Here is a 19,465-nt window from a genome sequence, read left to right on the forward strand (position 1 = left end):
GTGCCAGGCAAAAATCAGCCATTACTCCAAGAAGCCCCAATTTCCTTTGGTGAAGAAAGCATTAGAAACCAAGATCTGGGTGAGGCTTAGGTCATCTTGCTTCACCTCTAAGCCCTTTCAACAGAGGCATCTTAGAGTGAAGCACTAACACACACACACACACACACACACACACAATGACACACTTGTCTTTAAATATCTGGTTGCTGAGCTCTGGAAGTCTGAGGTGCACATGGAGTATTCGGTGGCTGTCCTCTCAGAAAAGAGCAGCTGGATGCCCGGTGAACCTGACTGCCCTTGGGAGGGATTAATAGCAGGTGCTGTGGACCGTGACGCTGGGAGTCAGGGAGCACGCTCTTTCCTAGTCACCTACAGGGAGAGAGGTTCCGAGGTTTCCGCTGACCATCACATCCCTTCGGACCTTGTAATGCTCTCCTAAAGCCTCCCTTTTAATCAGCTTCCCTCCTACTCCTGTGTGCTATCTCTAGTTTCTCTAAGGTGACCTCCATTCCCACGCAGCACCCAGCCTTCCAGGGGTAGCTGCTCCACGTGCAGAGTTCCCAAGTGGCCCCACGCCGGGTCCGTTCTGCTTCAGGCCGCGTCCTTGCCCTCCTGTCAGACGAACTCTGGCCCAGCAGGAAGTGCTTGTGCTGCGTGGGACAGTTTGGGGGTGTTGGCTGTGCGGAGTGAGTGCAGCAGGGTGGTAGGGAGACCCTCTTTTCCTGGATGTGATGGCTACCGGGAAGCGTCTCTCACCGCCGCCCTTGGGGCCTGCGGAGCTGGAGGAAGCTGCCGAGAGCATCTCTTATGGAGAGGGCCTGTGGACAGGGGCAGGGATCCCCTGGGAGAAGGGCCAGGGCTCACATCGCAGAAACTCGCCAGGACGTCTCGCCCAGACCTGGGTGTGGTCGGGGGAGAGTAACTGGAACGTGCACACGCGATTCATCCAGTCCCGGGGGACTGAGGGGCTCCTCGGGTCAGCGTCTTACAGAATGGGGATTAGACTGGGCCAGCAGCTGCAACGCAGGAACACAATCTTCTTTGGACTTTGAGAGAGACAACCACAACCTCTGTGTTCAGATAAATTTGACCAGCCCTCTTGTTGGCAGAGCCAGGCTGCTATTAAAATAATTTCACAGAGGCATTTCAGGGGCCAGGGGATATTTATTGCTCACATCTGCATGTCCAAGACTTTCAGACAAATTCAGACAACACAGTAACTCACAAAATGACATGTATTTAAATAAGTCATGTTGTTTGCTATCACTGTAAACTTGCAGTCAGTGTTATAAACATTCATAATTTAGAGACAAATGTGAAAATCCCTCAGTGCAGACGTGTTTAATCGGTGCTGCGCCAGCTTCAGCTCCAGTGTTGTGTGGCGCAGTCTGCGGCCGCGCGGGCCGTCCTTCACCCACAGCGAGAGCGACTGCACGGGCAGCCGGACTGCGGGGCTGGTGCTCGTGGGCAGAGCCATTATTGCCACGCCACTTAACTCTCTGTGCCATCCTTCACGTCCTTGGGCTCTGAGACACTATTAAGGAGTAATAGTGTGCACAAGAGCTTAAAAAAAGTTTTAAAGGCAAGATCTTATTCTCCCAGGAGATGGTGGGGACTTTCTTAGACCTTTAGACCACACAGACTTTTAGGCAGATCTCTTCTGTGCTCCTGGACTTGTTCCTGCCCGTGGCAAATTTTGGGAAGCTAAAATAATAAAGAGAGCAGGAAGATTGCCTGAACTCCATGGTGGGCAGCATGTGCTGTTATTATTTTGTGTGCTGTGCTTTGTGACTCAGAGACTTGATCCATCAAGGACGACTTCTGGGCAGAAGTGCCAGCTAAAATAACATTTGAAGACTGGGTAGGATTTGGCTTTGTGAGGACCATCCAGGTCGGGGAAAGAATGTGAGCAAAGGAGGTAGAGGTACATCCAGGAGGTGGTGAGGAGTTGGAAAAGGGCAGGACACAGCAGATAAAAGAAATGACAGACAAAGGGAAAGATCAATTTGCATAGTAAAAATATCTTCATAAAGGCTATTCATAATAGGAGAAAGTGTGAAGAAGGTAAAGGGGCACTGAGACTCTACTGTGGACTTATATTAGCTTATTGATCCTCAAAACAACTGGATTAGGTAAGTATGGTCCTTATTTCATAAAAGGAGAAACTGAAGCTCAGACATGGTGTCCACAGCATCTGTTCTTACAGGACACCCCCCGGCCATTGTCTTCCAGTCAGGCGGTCCAGGCTCAGACCTCTCTCCAGGACTTAGGAGTGAGGCTAAGTCGCTCGCCTTCGGCTCTCGTGTTTCTGAGCCAGGGAGGACAAGGCTTTCCTCGCGTTCTAGGTCACTGAAAAAAGTTACACTAAATTACCTGGCACAGTGCCTGGCATGTAGCAGGAGCTCCGTATAGGCTCGCAGTCTTGGCGTTTTCTCCACGGGAAGCTGAGTGCACCTGAGGCGCACACGAGTGAGGGGTTTCTTGAGCCTTTGCTGACCCCAGTGAGATGACACGGCATTGGCCGAGCTCACTGTGCTGTCCAATAAGAGTGCACCCAGAACCCCGACATGTGCACAGTCACACACACGCTGCTGATGAGTGCACCCACACTCTGTCTCTGACCTCTGCCCTTTTCTCAAGCCTGTCTTCTCCTTGACCACCCTCAGCTCTGGAGTGCCCGGAGAACAGCCACTTTGAGGAATGCGTGACATGCACGGAGACCTGCGAGACCCTGGCCCTGGGCCCCATCTGTGTGGAGAGCTGCTCTGAGGGGTGTCAGTGTGACGAGGGTTACGCCCTGCAAGGCAGCCAGTGTGTCACCCGAAGTGAGTGTGGCTGCAACTTCGAGGGGCACCAGCTCGCCACCAATGAGACATTCTGGGTGGACTTGGACTGCCAGATCTTCTGCTATTGCAATGGCACAGACAACAGCGTCCACTGCGAGACTGCCCCCTGCAAGGACGATGAGTACTGCATGGAGGAGGGCGGCCTGTACTACTGCCAGGCCCGCATCGACGCCTCCTGCATCGTGTCGGGCTATGGCCACTACCTGACCTTTGATGGCTACCCTTTCGACTTCCAGACCAGCTGCCCACTCATCCTGTGCACCACAGGCACCAGGCCAAGCTCAGACACTTTCCCCAAGTTTATCGTCACAGCCAAGAATGAGGACCGGGACCCGTCGCTGGCCTTGTGGGTCAAGCAGGTGGATGTGACCGTGTTTGGCTACAGCATAGTGATTCACAGGGCCTATAAGCACACTGTGCTGGTGAGTAATCAGAGGCCAGACCCCAGGAAGGGGTTGTGGGGGCAGGAGGACAGGGGTCTTGGGTCAGCAATCCAGACAGCTGCTGAAGCAGGCTGGCACAGAATCTAAGGAAAAGCATAGACAGGATGTTGGAGCAGACAGGCCCCTGGAGATTTTCTGTCTCTGTATCTTACAGGTAAGGAGACTGAGCCTAAGGGAAAAAAGCGATCTTCCCAACTCACAGGCACCAAATTCAGCACCATCCCTAGAAATGGGGGCTTCCACAGTGTTGCAGAGTGCTGGACAGAGCACACACCTGCATAGAAGCCCCAGCTCGGCTACTACTGTATGGCCCTGGGCAGTGGCTCCGACTGTCAGAGAGAACACATGCCCAGAGCAGATTAGGCATCTGAAGGGGCACTGTTGTCGAGTCCACCTCCTTCCTTTGTTTGGGATCAGGATGACATTTGCTTGCTCTGGCCTCTTCCACCCGGTTCCAGCCTTCCTGTTGGCTCTCACAGGATTCAGGAGTTCAAGTCTCACGAGCATTTGGAGAACCCGGGGGCTCTCTGACAGTCTCTGACAGTTTCTCTCCTTACACAGGCCTTGGTTGCCTCCTTCTACCCTTCCCACCTCTTAATTTCCTTGGTCATGAATAAAGGAGCCCATAGGAGCTGAGGACTTCTGTGCATTCCTGGCCAAGTCCAAGGACCTAGACAAGCGGCAGGACCTCCTTGTCCAAAGCCTTGCTCTGAGCATAACTTGGACAAAAACAAGCCAGCCAGCAGCCTCTGGCTTAGCATTTGGGAGAAGCTGATTTTAGGGTATTAGAATTTTTACATCATCCTCACTGGTCTGTGGCACAGTTTATCTCTAAGGGGACTCCCTTTCACCTTATATACATTCTCTTTAAAATTCCAAGCTGTTAATAAAGAGTTCCCTGGGCAACCTCACTGATTTCTTTCCTTCCTTAGGATTTCTCTGAAAAAGACAGGTTTTAAAGCTTCATAAACTGTCCCTTTCACATCAATTGGAAAATATGCCTCCTTAGCATCTAAGGCAGAGGTCTCACTGTGCTCATTCTTCCCTTTCTTGGATATTATACATAAAATCCAGATTGTTTTTCTCTGTGCTTCTTATAACAGTTGGTTATTATATCCATTATTGCATTAATCATACAGTATTTTTTGGTGATGTCCATGTCACTCAATTCTAACTGGGGGCTTCTTGACAGCAGGAACCAAACCTAATTAATCTTTAAGGTAAATGAGTATACGGTGTCCTACATATAATGGCACTCAACAGATTGGTCAGGTGAGGGAATGAGATAACATAATAACACCTTTCTTCCAAGGTTTCTAGGACTCATTTTGCTGCTGGTCACTTTTGCAGCAATCTGGGAGATTAAATTGCCACTGAGGCAAATTACATATATATCAGATACTTTGCTTTCAGCCACATGAGGGTCCCAACAGATGTCTGGGTAGTTTACATTGCCCATTGCAATAGCTTCTCTCTTACCCATTTTCACCATATGTGTAAAACAAACATATCAACCATTTCATCCGTATGGCTTGCCTTTTCTCCTCATTTGATGTACCCCTACTCTTAGATTTATGCATTTATTACATTTAAATTTTTATCTTCCACTTATAGTTTATGTTCAATATTATTTTGTGTTCGTTGCAGGTGTCCAGCACAGTGGTAGACAATGATATACTTACAAAGTGCTCCCCCCATATTTTTAATACCCACCTGGCACCGTGTGTAGTTATTACTATTGTGCTCAGAGCAGATGCTTGATATGATTTCAATCTTCTTAAAGTTATTAAGACTTGTTTTGTGTCCTAACGTGTACTCTATCCTGTAAAATATTCTATGTGCACTTGAGAAGAATGTATATTCTGCTGCTTTGGGGTGAAATACTCTGAAAATATCAAGTAAATCTTTCCGGTCTAGTCTGTCATTTAAGGTTGCTGTTTCCTTGTTGATTTTCTGTCTGGAAAATGTCAATATAGTGTCAAAGTCCCCTGTTATGACTGTATTTCTGTCAATCTCTTCATTTATGTCCATCAAGATTTGCTTTACACACTGGATAGGACAAAAGTAGGTTTACAGTTGTTAGTACATGAAATAGACTATATTCTTGTATTATTATTTATTAATTATTGTATTTTTTCCATAGAAACAGCTTTAAGCCTGCTTTGCCCCCACCCCATATTTAGGTGCTCTTATGTTAGGTGTATAAATGTTGACAACAGTAATATTCTCTAAACGGGGACCCGGTCTGCAACCCAGGCATGTGCCCTGACCAGGAATCAAACAGGCAACTTTTAGGTCTGCGGGACCACATCGAGCTCACTGAGCCACACCAGTCAGGGCTGCAGGTCCTTGCTTTGAATCGCTCTGAATATTTCATGACTATTCTTCTGGCATGAAATGCTTCTGTTGAGAAATCAGCTGACAGTCCTATGAGACCTATATTGTAGGTAACTGTTTTTCTCTTGTGGCTTTTAAGATTCTGTCTTTTCTTTTAACCTTGCCACTTTAATTATGATGTGCCTTGATGTGGGCCTCTCTGGGTTTCTCTTGCTTGGAACTCTCTGTGCTTCCTGGACGTGTATGTCTTTTTCCTTCATCAAGTTAGGGGAATTTTCAGTCATTGTTTCTTTAAATAGATTCTCAGTCCTTTGATCTCTCTCTTCTCATTCTGTTACCCCTATGATAGGGATGTTGCTGTGCTTTATGTTGCTCCAAAAGTGTCTTAAACTAGCCTCATTTAAATTTTTTTTTAATTTTTGCTGCCCTGAGTGTTTTCTACTACCGTGTCACCGATTCAGTCCTCTGCTTCATCTAACCTACTGTTTATTTCTTCTAGTATATTCTTCATTTCTGACTGGTCCTCTTTTATGGTTTCTCTTTCCTTTTTTATGCTATTGAAGTTCTCACTAAGTTCCTTGAGCATCCTTATAACCATTTTTTAAACTGTATGTATCATAGATTGCTTGACTCCATTTCATTTAGTTCTCTTTTTTTTTTTTTGAGATTTTCCTGTTTTTGTTTTGTTTTTTTTTATTTAGGCAATGTTTCTTTGTCTCTGCATTTTAGTGGCTTCACAGTGTTTTTTTCTGTATATTGGGTAGACCTGCTATGTCTCCCAGTCTTGTTAGCATGGCCTTATGTAGTAGGTGTCCTGTGGGATCCAATGGTGCAGTCTCCTTTATCACCTAAGCTGGTGTTTCAGGAATATCCCTTGCATGGGTTGTGTAAGCCCTCCTGTTGTAATTGAATCTTAATTGTTATTGGCCCTTTCATGCATGGGGTCGGCCCTCAGCCTTGTTTACTATGAGGATCAACCCCGACCACAGTATGTAAACTACAGTATGAGTGTTGAACATACAAACCAGAATTTGCCTCAGCAGAGTCTGGTACCTCCCAAGATCTCCTTTTTGATAGGCCACTTATGGAACCAGTTGGATCCTGCTCTGATGTGGTCTGAAGCTCACCACTGGGTGTGCTGGTTCTGGCATCTCTTGGGAGGGACTTTGTTGCAAGTCAATGTCAGACGCTGCCTGTGACTCACCCTGAGCAACTTATTTAGATCTGAAAAGTGATCCACAGTTTGTGGCTGCCTCTGCTGGGCCTGGGTGTGCATGGGAAGGGGGTGAGCTGTGCATCAAGGACAGCTTCCGCCAGCACTGAGCTTGTGGGCAGGACAGCAAATGGCCTAAGTCATTCTGAAATTCGCCTCTTCCTGACTCTGTCTGTGGGTCATCTGTTTTGCTCAGTCACTGTTAGAGCCTGTGGTGATATATGAGCTGCATGAAATAGGTTCTCAGTGAGTCATCAGGTAGTGGTGAATGGTGTTCATTCGCTTGATACAGATTCAAACTCAGTTCCAATGCTGGGTCTGTGGGCCCTCTGCAAAAGTATCAGTGTATATAAAGGTCAGTTGCCAGCAGACCTTGTGGTTGGGCAGGGTCTCAAGGAGTCGTCAGAGTGAAGCCGGTAGAGTTTATGAGGCCCAATGGGACCAAGAGTTGGCCAGGTGAAGCAAAGGTTATGTACCTGTCAGGCATGCGAGGAAAATATGGACCCTGTCTTAGCACAACACAACTCAGTCTGTCCTGAATTCTTCCCAGACTTCCTTGAGAGTTCCATAGCTTGGCAGGGTAGGACCACTGGGAGTGGGAGGGTGGGGCTCCGGGAGGGAGCAACACTGGTCTGGCTCAAAGGAAAGGAGGGAATGGCCTCTGCCCCACTACACAACTCAGTCTCTGACACCCCCTGAGTTCACCCAGACCTCTACACCAGGAGCTGAGGCAGCCAACTTCACAGGGCATGAGCTTGGCTGGGCGGGGTGATGGGGAGTTGGGAGGGTGGGACTGTTGCATTCCCCCAGGCTGATGCCATATGGAGGGCAGTCTTCCACCCAATAAAGTTGGCTTCTGAGGGCAGCATGGAAGAGGAACTCAGCACAAGGACACTGGTAGCTGTCCCTTCAGCTCTCTCACCAGAGCCACAAAACCCAGTCTCTGCTTGCACAACTCTATTTTGCTTCAAGCCACCCTCTGTCTGCTGGAGCCCAGAGTGAGTGGCTGCGAACCATATTGTGTGTGCTGGTCCTTTAAGAGGGTGCCTGGGTTTCTAACAGACTCATGTCTCTCCATGGCAGGCAGAAACCCCACTCATTTCCACAACCAGATATTGTGTGGGCTACTTTTCCCAGCTCTGGTGCTCTGGGATGGGGGGTCTTGAGTAGGGTTGAGACCCTGGGCTCCTGATGGGGGACTTGTGCAGTTGAGCTATCCCTCTAGAGTCTTACCCCGGCATATGTGTGTGGGGCCAACCCTTTTCATTTCTCCACTCTCCCCACCAGTCTTGATGTGGCTTCTTCTGTAAATCTTTGGTTATAAGGCTTCTGTTCAGCTAGTCTTCAGTTGGTTATTCAGGTTCATTGTTTTATATTTTAGTTGTAATTGACCAGGTTGGTCCTGGGAGGAGGTAAGTGTAACTTCCACCTACTCCATTGCCATCTTCTTGTCTCCTAAATGTATACATTTTCATGCAATTCCTTATTGACTAGATATTCGACACTCTTCCACCTCTCTACTTTGCAAGTTTTTTCTTCTTTTGAAATATAATCTGTTCATAGGTCCTGTCCCATCCAATGTATTATGAACTCATGTTTCCTCCTGGTGTTACACGCCTCTTTCATTTAGGTATATAGACACCTGAGGCTACACATGTTCTTTTCTGTCCCAGTTATTTTCATCTGTAGGTCATTGGAACCTCATGGACACTTACTCTGTTCATGCTATCCCTTCTCTCCTTCATGATAGCTATCCTCACTCTCACTGAATGTTTCACTCCCTTTCCTGTTGCTTTAGGAATTTAGGGCCAGTTTACCTTCCAGGCATGTGTCCTGCTCTAATCTCATGCAGTTCATTCATAACCAAAGTCAAAAACCTTGAGGATCACACCTCTAGCTTCCTCCTCCAAAAAAGAGATGGAAAAAAGAGTGTCTAAGTTTCTTAGGGTTGCCCTCACAAAGTATCACAGACTAGGTGGCTTAAAACAACAGAAGCTTATTCTCTTCCAGTTCTTGAAGCTGGAAGCTTGGAATTCAATGGGCTATCAGGGCCCTGCCTCTTCTGATTCCTAGGAAGCCAGCGTCTGCTGGCTGTAGGTGATCCTTGGCTGGTGGCAGCGTAACTCTAGTCTCTGGCCTCCATCTTCACCTGGGCTCCTTCTCTCTGTGTTTTTTTAACAAATCTCTCTCTCTTTTTTTAAAGACACCAGTCATGGAATTTAGAGCCCAGCCTAATCTAATATGATCTTACCTTAACTTGAGTACATTTGCAAAGGCCCTATTTTCAAAGAAGATCACATTTACAGGTACTGCAGATTAAGACTTCAACATATCTTTTGGAGGACACAATTCAACCCACTACAGGGGGTTATTAGAGAATAGTGAGCATCAAGGAGAAGTTGATTAAATGGGCAGGGACACTCCTTGCCAGGGCTCAACTTTCTAAGTCACCCAGTTGTCCTATGTGAGCAATCTGGGAACAGAGCATATAGACAAGAAGACCAAGTTCAGGATGCACTGAAGGATGCATTGAAGGATGCATTTTCTTTTGGAGCCTGCGGGATACATTGAACATTTAATATTTACTTTGAGTTACTACTATGCATTGTAAGATCTGCTTGTTCAATGATTCCCATTTATTTTTCCCATGATATTATGATTAGTCACGCTCTCTGCCTCAGAGAAGAGTAATGGCCACCGTAATGACAGTGTGCACTGAAGCACCAGGCAAAATGGTGTGGAGCCCTGGGCCGCTGCCGTGCTGCTCGGGGTGGAGATGACATGGAAGGGGTTCTTTGGAACACAGCACCCTTCTATGACTCTGACCTTTCTCTGCATTCTCTGCAGTGAGCAGTAGTGCAGGACATGGTAAAATATATTAAGCCAAGAAAAAACTATAAATAAAACCAAACAGGGGTATGCGGGTGAGCCACCCCAGAGGCCCTGGAGCAGCCCCCATCTCCGCTGTGCACAGCTGGAGATCAGCAGAGATGTCCTCTCAGCTGCGTCCGTCATGGTCCAGCCGAGGGGAAGGTTTTGAGGACACTCACAGCCAGTGACTCTGTCACTGATTGACAAACCTATAGCCACCAGAGAAGAGTGAGGTTTTCTGCATCACTCTAGCTCTAATTAGTTTAATGAGCTCATGTTGATGCCTTTTCTGTGCCAAGCTCTGCTGATAAAGAATAATATTAATAATAATTAACACAGCTTTTGTCCTCAGGGGATCCAGGGGGTGAGGGGGAGAGACAGGTGTGTTCTCAGGAAAGGTGGACGGCAGGCGCAGTGCTGCAAACGTGAAGAGTCTTGGGAGCATGGAGAAGGGGCTGTCTGAGTCACTAGGGGCTTCCGGAGGTGCTTTCTGGAAAAGATGACCCAGACCTGATCCCTGACAGAGTTCATTAGCCCGGCCAAGGGTGACGTAATGGCTTTCTGGGGAAAAGAAGCACCAATGAAGACCCAGAGTGGAGCAAAGTGTGGGATGTGAGGAAACATCAGACAGCTGAACAGGCCCGAGAAGCAAAGTAGGGCTAGTAGCTTAAAGGAACAGTCTCCATTAAAAATCTAATATGGAGTCTTATTTCCAATATTTACATATTTGAGATAAATTTTCCCACACTCATCCCCACGCCCGCTCCCCTTCCGTCTCTGTTCCTTCCTTCTCGGCCCATCAGGCTCTGCTTCTATACCAGTCCTGCCTTTCTCTGCCCCTTTCCCCTCTGCTCCCTCATTCTCTCCATTCTTGTCATGCACAGGCGGAGCAGGGACAGCAGGAAAAAGGTGGCATTCACGGGGCTTCAGAGGGTGCCTCTTTCTCAGGGTTCTTCTGGGCAATGACAGAATCTACAGGTCCCTAGCATTGATCCCATTATATTGTCTCCCTAAAGTGTTGCCTCTTGCCTGACACCCAGTAGGCAAGAACATAGAAAGGAAAACAGGAGAAGCCAGCACTGGGAGCCTTTGGGTGCAAAGCTCATGTGAGTCTTTGAGGCGGTGGAGGTCCCATGGCCTGTGCCCCCCTCAGTGACCTCCCACCTTTCTTTGCTGTGTTTGCACACAACCTGAGTCACTCTGTCCTGGGCCTCCCACTGAGACAGTGTGCTCACCAGGTATGACCTCCCGTCTGCATCCCCCTCCTGAATGCTGTCACTGGATGAGCCTCATAGTCCTCTTCACCTCCTGCCTTCTGGGCAGCCTGCCTTTCTGTCATCTCCTCTCCCTGCTGTGTTTTTAACCTATAGCCACACTCATTCTAACAAACCTTAACCCCAGTTCCACACTAGCTTCCATCCAGTGTCTCCACCCCTTTCTACCTGAACTCCTGGCAAAGGACAAGTCTGCTTCCATACGTCCTGTTTTCTGTTTAACTTCTGCAATCAGACTCTGGCCTCATCACTCTACTGAAGTTCTCTTATTAAGGTCACTGATGACTCCTCGATTTTTTTCCAGAATGAATGGGTCTTTGCCAGGTTTTAACTCATGGGCCTCTCTGGCATTTGTGACAGTGCATAGGAGGCCCCCCATGATCCAACCCCTTGCCACGTCTCCACCTTCATCTCCCACCGCTCCCAAGGCCACATTTTATGCCCCAGTAGCATTAAACTGCTGCAATTCTTCATATTCATCAGGGTTTTTTTCCTTGTCTTTTTGCCCTTTTCTTGGGACCCTCTTGTTTTTGCTTTTATTCCTCCTTGACTGTCCAACACCTGCTCATATTTTAGAATCACGTATAGGCATCATTTTCCGCAGGCACCTTCATTCTGTCCCCAGGTTGAGCCCAGTGCCTATGCATCTATCTCTATTGTCTCATTGATTAGAGGGCGTTATTATTATCTGTTTATGTACTTGTCTCTCCACAGGCCTGTGAGCTTTATTCTAGCATTTAGTACAGTGTCAGGCACACAGTAGTGTCAAATTGATGTTTACTGGATGGGTGAATGAATTTTGCCTGAGTGAAGAAAAATTGTCACAGAGGAGGAGCTAGCTGGGTGAAATTTGAAGGGTGAATGTTTCCCCATAGAGAGGGGGACAAGGGGAAGTACCTCATTGCCATTTTAGGTCAGGTTCCTTAGAAACAGAGTCTGAGATGGGTAATCTTGGGAAAGCAAAGGAAACCCTAGGGGAAGAGAGTTCAGCAAGGACGTGATCTGAGCTGGAGACCAACTTCGACCTGCGCCACCAGGAGCTCTGGCTCATGACCTATACACAGAGCTGGTCTCCTGTGTTGGTCAGTCAATGCCTCTAGGATGGGGAGAGGTGATTGGAGTGGGCTTGTGTTGGGGTGGGTTGGTTCATAACCTCCCGATTCGAGTGCCTCGCATGGACCCAAGGCCAGCTGTAGTTATCATCAGCCTATAGTCACAGTGGCTGCAGGTGGGGTCCCAGGCAGGACACAGAAAGCACTGCCACTTTGGCCGCAGAGGAAATGGCACTCGGGGAACTGCGAAGCATTGGATCTTGCTGGGGCTGCAGAGGTAAGTGGATTGGGGCTGAGAGGTGGAGGGCAGCTCCAGGAGAACCTGTGAGATACATGAAGAGAGAGGGCATTAAGTATGGCGTTAACTGCTTTCCACTGCACTAAGGAGTGTTGGGGTGGATCAGCGAGTGAATGGGGGAGAGGAGAAATGCCAGACCAGGGAGACCAGTTAGGAGACCATTCAGTATTCAAGGTGAAAGGCGATGAGAGACTGAACTAAAGCAGTGCAGCAGGGACGGGGGAGGGGTGTCAGGTAGGAGGGTGATTAAGCCGTCAAGGCGGGAGGCATTTCTGGCCAGAGAGCAATCTCAAAACACCCCATGGGAGCAGCATGTACTTCTCCCACTGGGAGAAGCCATCTCTGTTTTCTGTCATGCACTCACCTAACAAAAGATATAGGATTTGGCTCATCTGAATCAAAATAATTCAGGGGAGTGAAGTTCTGGAGTTTTATATTAAGGAAGTTTTACATTTCTGCATTTAAGAGTGTATGGGAGGAAAAGGGGAAATAAGGAACATCCATAATAGTGTCGACAATAAAAATTTTTTTAAAAAAGAAAAAATAGTATATGGGAGGAAACATGAGTCAAGTGCCCTCTCTGAGTAAGGTATGTGCTGGCTGCCTGGTAGGTAGCCAGGGGCGGGTGGATATTAGGATCAATAAAGTATGGATCCTGCTCTCAAATTGCTCATAGTCTTGTAGGGGAGCTAGAAATGTAAACAACCAACCATTCTATAAGGCAGATTGACATGCATGCTTCAATAGCAGTGCACATATGCTTGATCTTGCCTGAAGGTGGAGAAGAATACAAGAGAAATATAAATAACACGTTCTGGTTGTCCAGATGAAGGAGGATTAATTCTGACCATAGGCTCAAATGATCTTTCTTAATAGGAGATACGACATTTGAGCAGGGACTGGAGGATGAGAGGAATGTTGATGGGTGAGGAATGGCATTCTAGGCAGAGGGACCAGCAAATAAAGTAATTCTTCAGCAAAAAAGGTTGGGTGTGTGTATATCTATATCTATATCATCATCTATCTATCTATATATCTATCTATACCTATATCTATTTATCTATCTATCTATACCAAAGGAATTAAGAAATTGGGGCTTGCCTAAAATAATTCCACAGTAGAGCTGGAAATAGAAACACAAGCATTCCAGGTTTGGGTATTTCAGTCTAACCGTTCACTGAATTATTATTACTCTCTCATTTCATTGGAGGAAACAGTTTGAGCTCCAGAGGAAGATAATGCCGTGTAAACAGAAGTCTCTGAAATAAATAGGTAAATTAGTGTACAAAGGATAGTTATTTAAGCCTGTTCAAATCCTAATGTAGTAGTTGACTGACATGAACAAGTCTTAATACAAAGATCTATTCCACCTGTTTAAATGAGCCTTGGGACGACCTCCCTAAAAACTAATCATTAGGAGCAGACCTGGGAGGTCTCTGGAATTTCTCTACTTCAACCCTCTTTCTCTTGCAGGTCAACAACGAACGGCTGTATCTACCCCTGAAATTGGGACAAGGCAAGATAAATATATTTTCCTTTGGCTTCCATGTAGTGGTGGAAACTGATTTTGGCCTGAAGGTTGTGTACGACTGGAAGACCTTCCTGTCAATCACAGTCCCGCGGAACATGCAGAACAGCACCTACGGCTTATGCGGCCGCTATAATGGCAACCCGGATGATGATCTAGAGATGCCTATGGGTCTGCTTGCATCCAGTATCAATGAGTTTGGGCAGAGCTGGGTGAAGAGGGACACCTTCTGCCAGGTCGGCTGTGGGGACCGCTGCCCTACCTGTGCCAAGGTGGAAGGTTTCTCAAAGGTGCAGCAGTTGTGCAGCATGATCCCCAACCAGAACGCTGGCTTCACCAAGTGTCACAGCAAAGTCAATCCCACCTTCTTCTACAAGAACTGCCTGTTTGACTCTTGCATCGACGGGGGCGCGGTGCAGACAGCCTGCAGCTGGCTGCAGAACTACGCCAGCACCTGCCAGACTCAGGGAATCGCGGTGACCGGCTGGAGGAATTACACGGCGTGCTGTGAGTCCCTCCCCTTATCGCGCCTTGTGTTCCTGATTGTGTCCTGGTTGGCGGGAGCAGGTCAGCCCCCCATCCTCACAGGCACCCGAGAAAATGGAGTAGAGCAGTATAAGGACATGCACTTTGTTGTCTGAAACAACATGTGTAATCTCCCAGAGCCTCCATTTCTTTATCCATGCAGTCGAGTTAATACCACTTATTTCATGTGTTGCTCTAAAGGTGAAATAAGATCATTTATTACCCTTTTAAAAAATTGTATTTTAATTTTTAAAATAATATTTTATTTTCCAATTACAGTTGATGTACAATATTATATTAGTTTCAGGTATGCAACAAAGTGTTTACACATTTATATAACTTACAAAGTGATCATCCTGATAAGCACCCATTTGACATCATACTAATTATCACACTGGTATTCAGTCTCCCCCCTGTGCTGGACTTTGCATCCCTGTGACCATTTTGTAACTGCCAACTTGTGCTTCTTAATACCTTCTCATTTTTCATCTGACCCTACATGCCCCTTCCCATCTGGCGACCATCAAAATGTTCTCTATTTCTATGAATTTGTTTCTGTTCTGTTTGCCCATTTATTTTGTTTTTTAGATTCCACATATAAGTGAAATCGTATGGTACTTGTCTTCCTCTCTCATTTATTTCACCCAGCGTAATACCCTCAAGGTCCATCCATGCTGTTGCAGATGGCAAGATTTCACTCTTTTCTACAGCAGAAACATATTCCATTGTATGCATGTCCTCTTCTTTATCCACTCATCTATTTATGGACACTTAGGTTGCTTCCATATCTTGGCTACTGTAAATAATGCTGCAATGAACATACAGAGGCATATGCCTTCTTCAATTAGTGTTTTCCATGTCTTTGGATAAATATCCAGAAAAGAAATTGCCAGGGCCCATTTTTTGTCTCTTGCTATAGATTTTCCTTTAAAGTCTGTTTTGTCTGATGTATTTCCATCCCAGCTTTTTTGTTCATTTGTTTGTTTCCATTTGCATGAAATATCTTTTACCATTTCTTTAACTTCAGTCTGTGTGTGTCTTTCAATCTGAAGTGAGACTACTGGAGACAGCATATATATGGGTGTTGTTTTCTTACTCATTCAGCCATCCTGTGTTTTTTTTATTGAAGCATTTAATCTTTATATTTAAAGTGATTGTTTATAGATATGTAGTTATTGCCATTTTATTATTCATATTTTTAATATTTTTCTCTTCTTAAAGAAGTCCCTTTAACATTTCTTGTAATCCTGATTTGGTATTGATGAACTCTTAGATTCCTCTTGTCTGGGAAGCTCTTTATCTGTCCTTTAATTCTAAATGATAGCTTCACTGGGTACAATAACCTTGGTTGTGGGTCCTTGCTTTTTATGACTTTGAATATTTCATGCCAGTCCCTTTTGACCTGCAAAGTTTCTGTTGAGAAATTAGCTAACAGTCTTAAGGGGGCTCCCTTGCAGGTAACTAACTGCTTTCCTCTTGCTGCTTTTAAGGTTCTCTTTTTGTATTTACCCTTTGGCATTTTAATTATGATATGTCTTGGTGTGGCCCCTTTGTGTCCATCTTGTTTGGGACCCTTTGTGCTTCCTGGGCTTCTGTGTCTATTTTGTTCCTCAGATTAGGGAAGATTTTCATCATTATTTCTTCAAATAGGTTTACAATTTCTTTTTCTCTTCTCTTTCTGGCACCTCCATCACGTGAACGTGAGTACACATCATGTTGTACCAGAGACCCCTTAAACCATCCTCATCTTGTTTGATTCTCTTTTCTTTTTGCTATTCTGATTAGATTTTTCTGCTACCTTATCTTCCAAATTGCTGATCCTCTTTTCCATCTAATCTACTGCCTATTCCTCCTTATGTATTCTCCATTTCAGTTATTGTACTCTTCATTTATGACAGGTTCTTTTTTTATGTTTTCTATCTCCATTTTAATGTTTTTATCTCTTTGTCATTGAAGTTTTCACTGAGATTATTGAGCATCCTTACAACTATTGTTTTGAACTCTGCATCTAGTAGCTTGCTTGTCTCCTTTTTTAAAGTTCTTTCTCTGGAGCTTTGTTCTGTTCTATCATTTGGGGAATGCTTCTATGTCTCCTCATTTTGGTAGCCTTCCTGTATTTGTATCTATATATTAGGTATAGCTGCTATATCTACTGTTGTCAGGGTGGCATTATGTAGTAGGTGGCCTATGGAGCCCAGTGGCACAGCCTCACTGATCACCTGAGCTGGGTGTTTCCGATATCCTCCTGGTGTGTGTTGTATGTGCCCTCCCGCTGTAATTGATGCTTTGATTGTTGCTGGCTGATTGCTCAGGATCACTGTGACGACTGGCCGTGACTACAGCAGGACCTGACCCTATGGAGCATGACTCACTTTAACAAGGTCCTGGGGCCTTCCCTATCTATGGGTGTGTTGGTCATGGATGTATTTAGGTGGTGCTCTGGCACGGTCGGAAGCTGGGGACCAGGTATATTCATTCAAATGTCTTTAGCCAGGTTGATGGAGACTCAGATATGGTGCCCCCCTGTGTGTGCAACTTGGTGGGGAAGGGCTCAGCAAAAGAACAATGGCTTCTTCTAGGACTTCTGTCTGGGAGAAAACTGCTCCTTCAGCTCCTGCCCTGATTCCAGACAATTCAGCTGCTCCCTCTATGTCCCTGGCACCTCTCGAGCTGGTGCCCAGTGCTGAGGCCCAGGGGGAGTGCGTCCCTCAGTGAGCGAGTCTATGTGTGTGCTCTTCAAGAGGACTGCCTGGGACTCCAGAAGCCCTCCATCTCACTCAGCCACGATCCCTGCTGGTTTTCACAGCCAGAAGTTACAGGGACTTCTCTTCTCGGTACTGGAACCCTGGGCGGGGGGCCTGGTATGGGACTGGGACTTCTTGCTCCTCAGAGGGCACCTCCAAAGCTGAGATAGCCCTCCTTATTCTTATCTGCCACATGTGGCTGTGGCACAAGGCCATTCCACCTCTCCACCCCTCCTACCAGTCTTGATGTGGCTTCTGTATATCCTTAGTTACAGGACATCAGGCAGCTCTCAATGATAGCTACTCTCTAGTTTAGTTGTAATTTTGATGTGGTTGTGAGAGGAGGCAGTGCAGCATTTACCTATGCTGCCATCTTGACCCAATCATTTATGTAAAAAAGCAGAACACTGTACATGGCATATGGACTTAGCAAGTACACGTTAAAATTCTAACAAAGGCTTAATAGGGGAATAGAAAAAATATATAATAAAGATTAAATTTAAAAAAAGGAAAAAGTCCTAAAATAGGGAACGAGTCGGTTAGTAGGTTAGTTAGTTAATTCTATAACCTGTAATTTATAGGCTTTCTCTAAGTGTGTTTATTCTATTTGATTCAGATATGTCATGTATCAGACTTTGTGCTTATGAAACATAGCAAAGTGTTAAGAGCATCAGAAACAGAATTGGAGCCCCTGGATTCTAGCCTTCCTCTGTCCTTAAGGGTTAGTGTAACCTTGGAGCATTTCACTTTTCCTCCCTGGTTCTTAGTTTCCCCCCTGATAATGCTGTGATAATGATGTTGTCTGTACCTTTTATGCTACAAAAACATCTGGAGGATAAAATTAGGTAGTTGAAAGCACAGCAGCACTTTCTACACATGCAAGTGTTATTCTTTTTATACTAATGGCTTGCTCTGAGCCAGTCCCAGTGCTAAATACCTCATCAACATTATCTCATTTATTCTCTTCAATAACCTAATTAGTTGAGGAGAACCTGAAACTCAGGAGTGTTTTAACTTGCCTAAAGTTATACAATCTCAGTGGCAAAGTCTGAATTTGACCTTCTAACCCCAAAACTTATGCTCTCAACCCATACGTTATACTGATGTACTATGTACTGAAATAATTTGCTTACATTTAGAACATCACAACAGGAAAAATCTAGGAGGAGAAACCACTATTGGTCTTGGTTGGTCTGCCTTTGTGTATTTTCCCATCTCAACCTCATTAGCTACAGCAAATTTCTTTTTTAGACCTAACTGTATGAAAAGACTACAAATTGATGCTGAATGGATTGAACTCTAAATAAATGATCCAGCAGAGACCCTAGAGAATAAATTCCCTTTGCATTCTGGAAAAAGGGGATTTGGATGACAAACCAGAAACAGCATTGTAGTTTAATGCTCATGCAGTTAATTTACATTCCACATAATTGGAGTTATGTAGCTTGTGAGAGGAAATAGAGAGACGAGGAGAAAAGGAGCTAATACACTTTCATGCAGACTCAGCCCCTAAGTAGTGGGTGGAGTAAGGGTGCCAGTAGGAGTAACCATCCAGACTAATTGGCCTCTGGTGACTTCAGTAAAATAGATGTACCTATAAAAAATGTAAGGTCTGTATAAATCCACAGAGCTATCCTGGATTCATCAGGGTTAGCACAGGTGGCCAGAGAGCTTGTCTTTCTGCAAATCATAAAACCAAGTTGTGAACCCAAGGGCCTTGAAATGGTACATGATGGGGAAAGAGTTTTAAGAAGGACACTGTCCCTGCTTCCTCCTGAGGCCTCTGCCAAGGAGTCCCCTCTTCTCCTGCAGCCATGACATGGTGGCTGATTTGCTCTCTAGGATCTCGGATTGGCAGCAGAACATAGTGTATGCTCAAACCATTGTTTTTAGATGCAGTGAGCAGGGATATCAGAGGGGAGAATTGTTTGTAGGAGGGCAAATGCCAGGAACTCTCATCTTAGATATGAATCCCAATTTTTGGCATTCTTAAGAAGGAAAAGGAATAGAGTTAGCAAGTCTCTATAAGATTACCTTTGAAGATGAAAGTTTCCCTACCCCTACAGAGCTTGGACCCAGAGGGCTAAAAATAGTGCAAGATGAGGAAAAAGTTTTAGAAAGGGTGGCTTTTCATAAAGGATATGAAGACCATTTTCTTGTTCTTCAGCTCCTTTAACAACAACTGTTTTCTCTCCCTCCTTTGAGGTTTTGTCCAGACACCATTTGCCTCCTCTGTACATGGTACAGGAGAGCTGGATCCCAGGCATGCAGTGCAGAGTCTGTCCTGACTCATTCTCAGCCTTGGACCCCACCCCGGCCTCCCCAACTTACTTT

The 19,465-nt window shown here is 45.7% G+C and overlaps 1 protein-coding gene across 1 annotated transcript in view; it reads left to right on the top strand.

Moving 5' to 3' along the window:
* Positions 1 to 19,465, top strand: part of TECTA (tectorin alpha) — a 101,758-nt gene that overhangs the window by 34,710 nt on the left and 47,583 nt on the right. The window contains exons 10-11 of the mRNA XM_054587588.1: positions 2,667 to 3,268; positions 13,808 to 14,369. Coding sequence (XP_054443563.1) covers positions 2,667 to 3,268; positions 13,808 to 14,369 — 1,164 coding nt within the window. The remainder of the gene's footprint in view (positions 1 to 2,666; positions 3,269 to 13,807; positions 14,370 to 19,465) is intronic.

Source organism: Pteronotus mesoamericanus, unplaced genomic scaffold (assembly GCF_021234165.1).
Source record: "Pteronotus mesoamericanus isolate MK-2021 breed Mesoamerican mustached bat unplaced genomic scaffold, CSHL_Meso_final contig_123, whole genome shotgun sequence".
Lineage (NCBI taxonomy): Eukaryota > Metazoa > Chordata > Mammalia > Chiroptera > Mormoopidae > Pteronotus > Pteronotus mesoamericanus.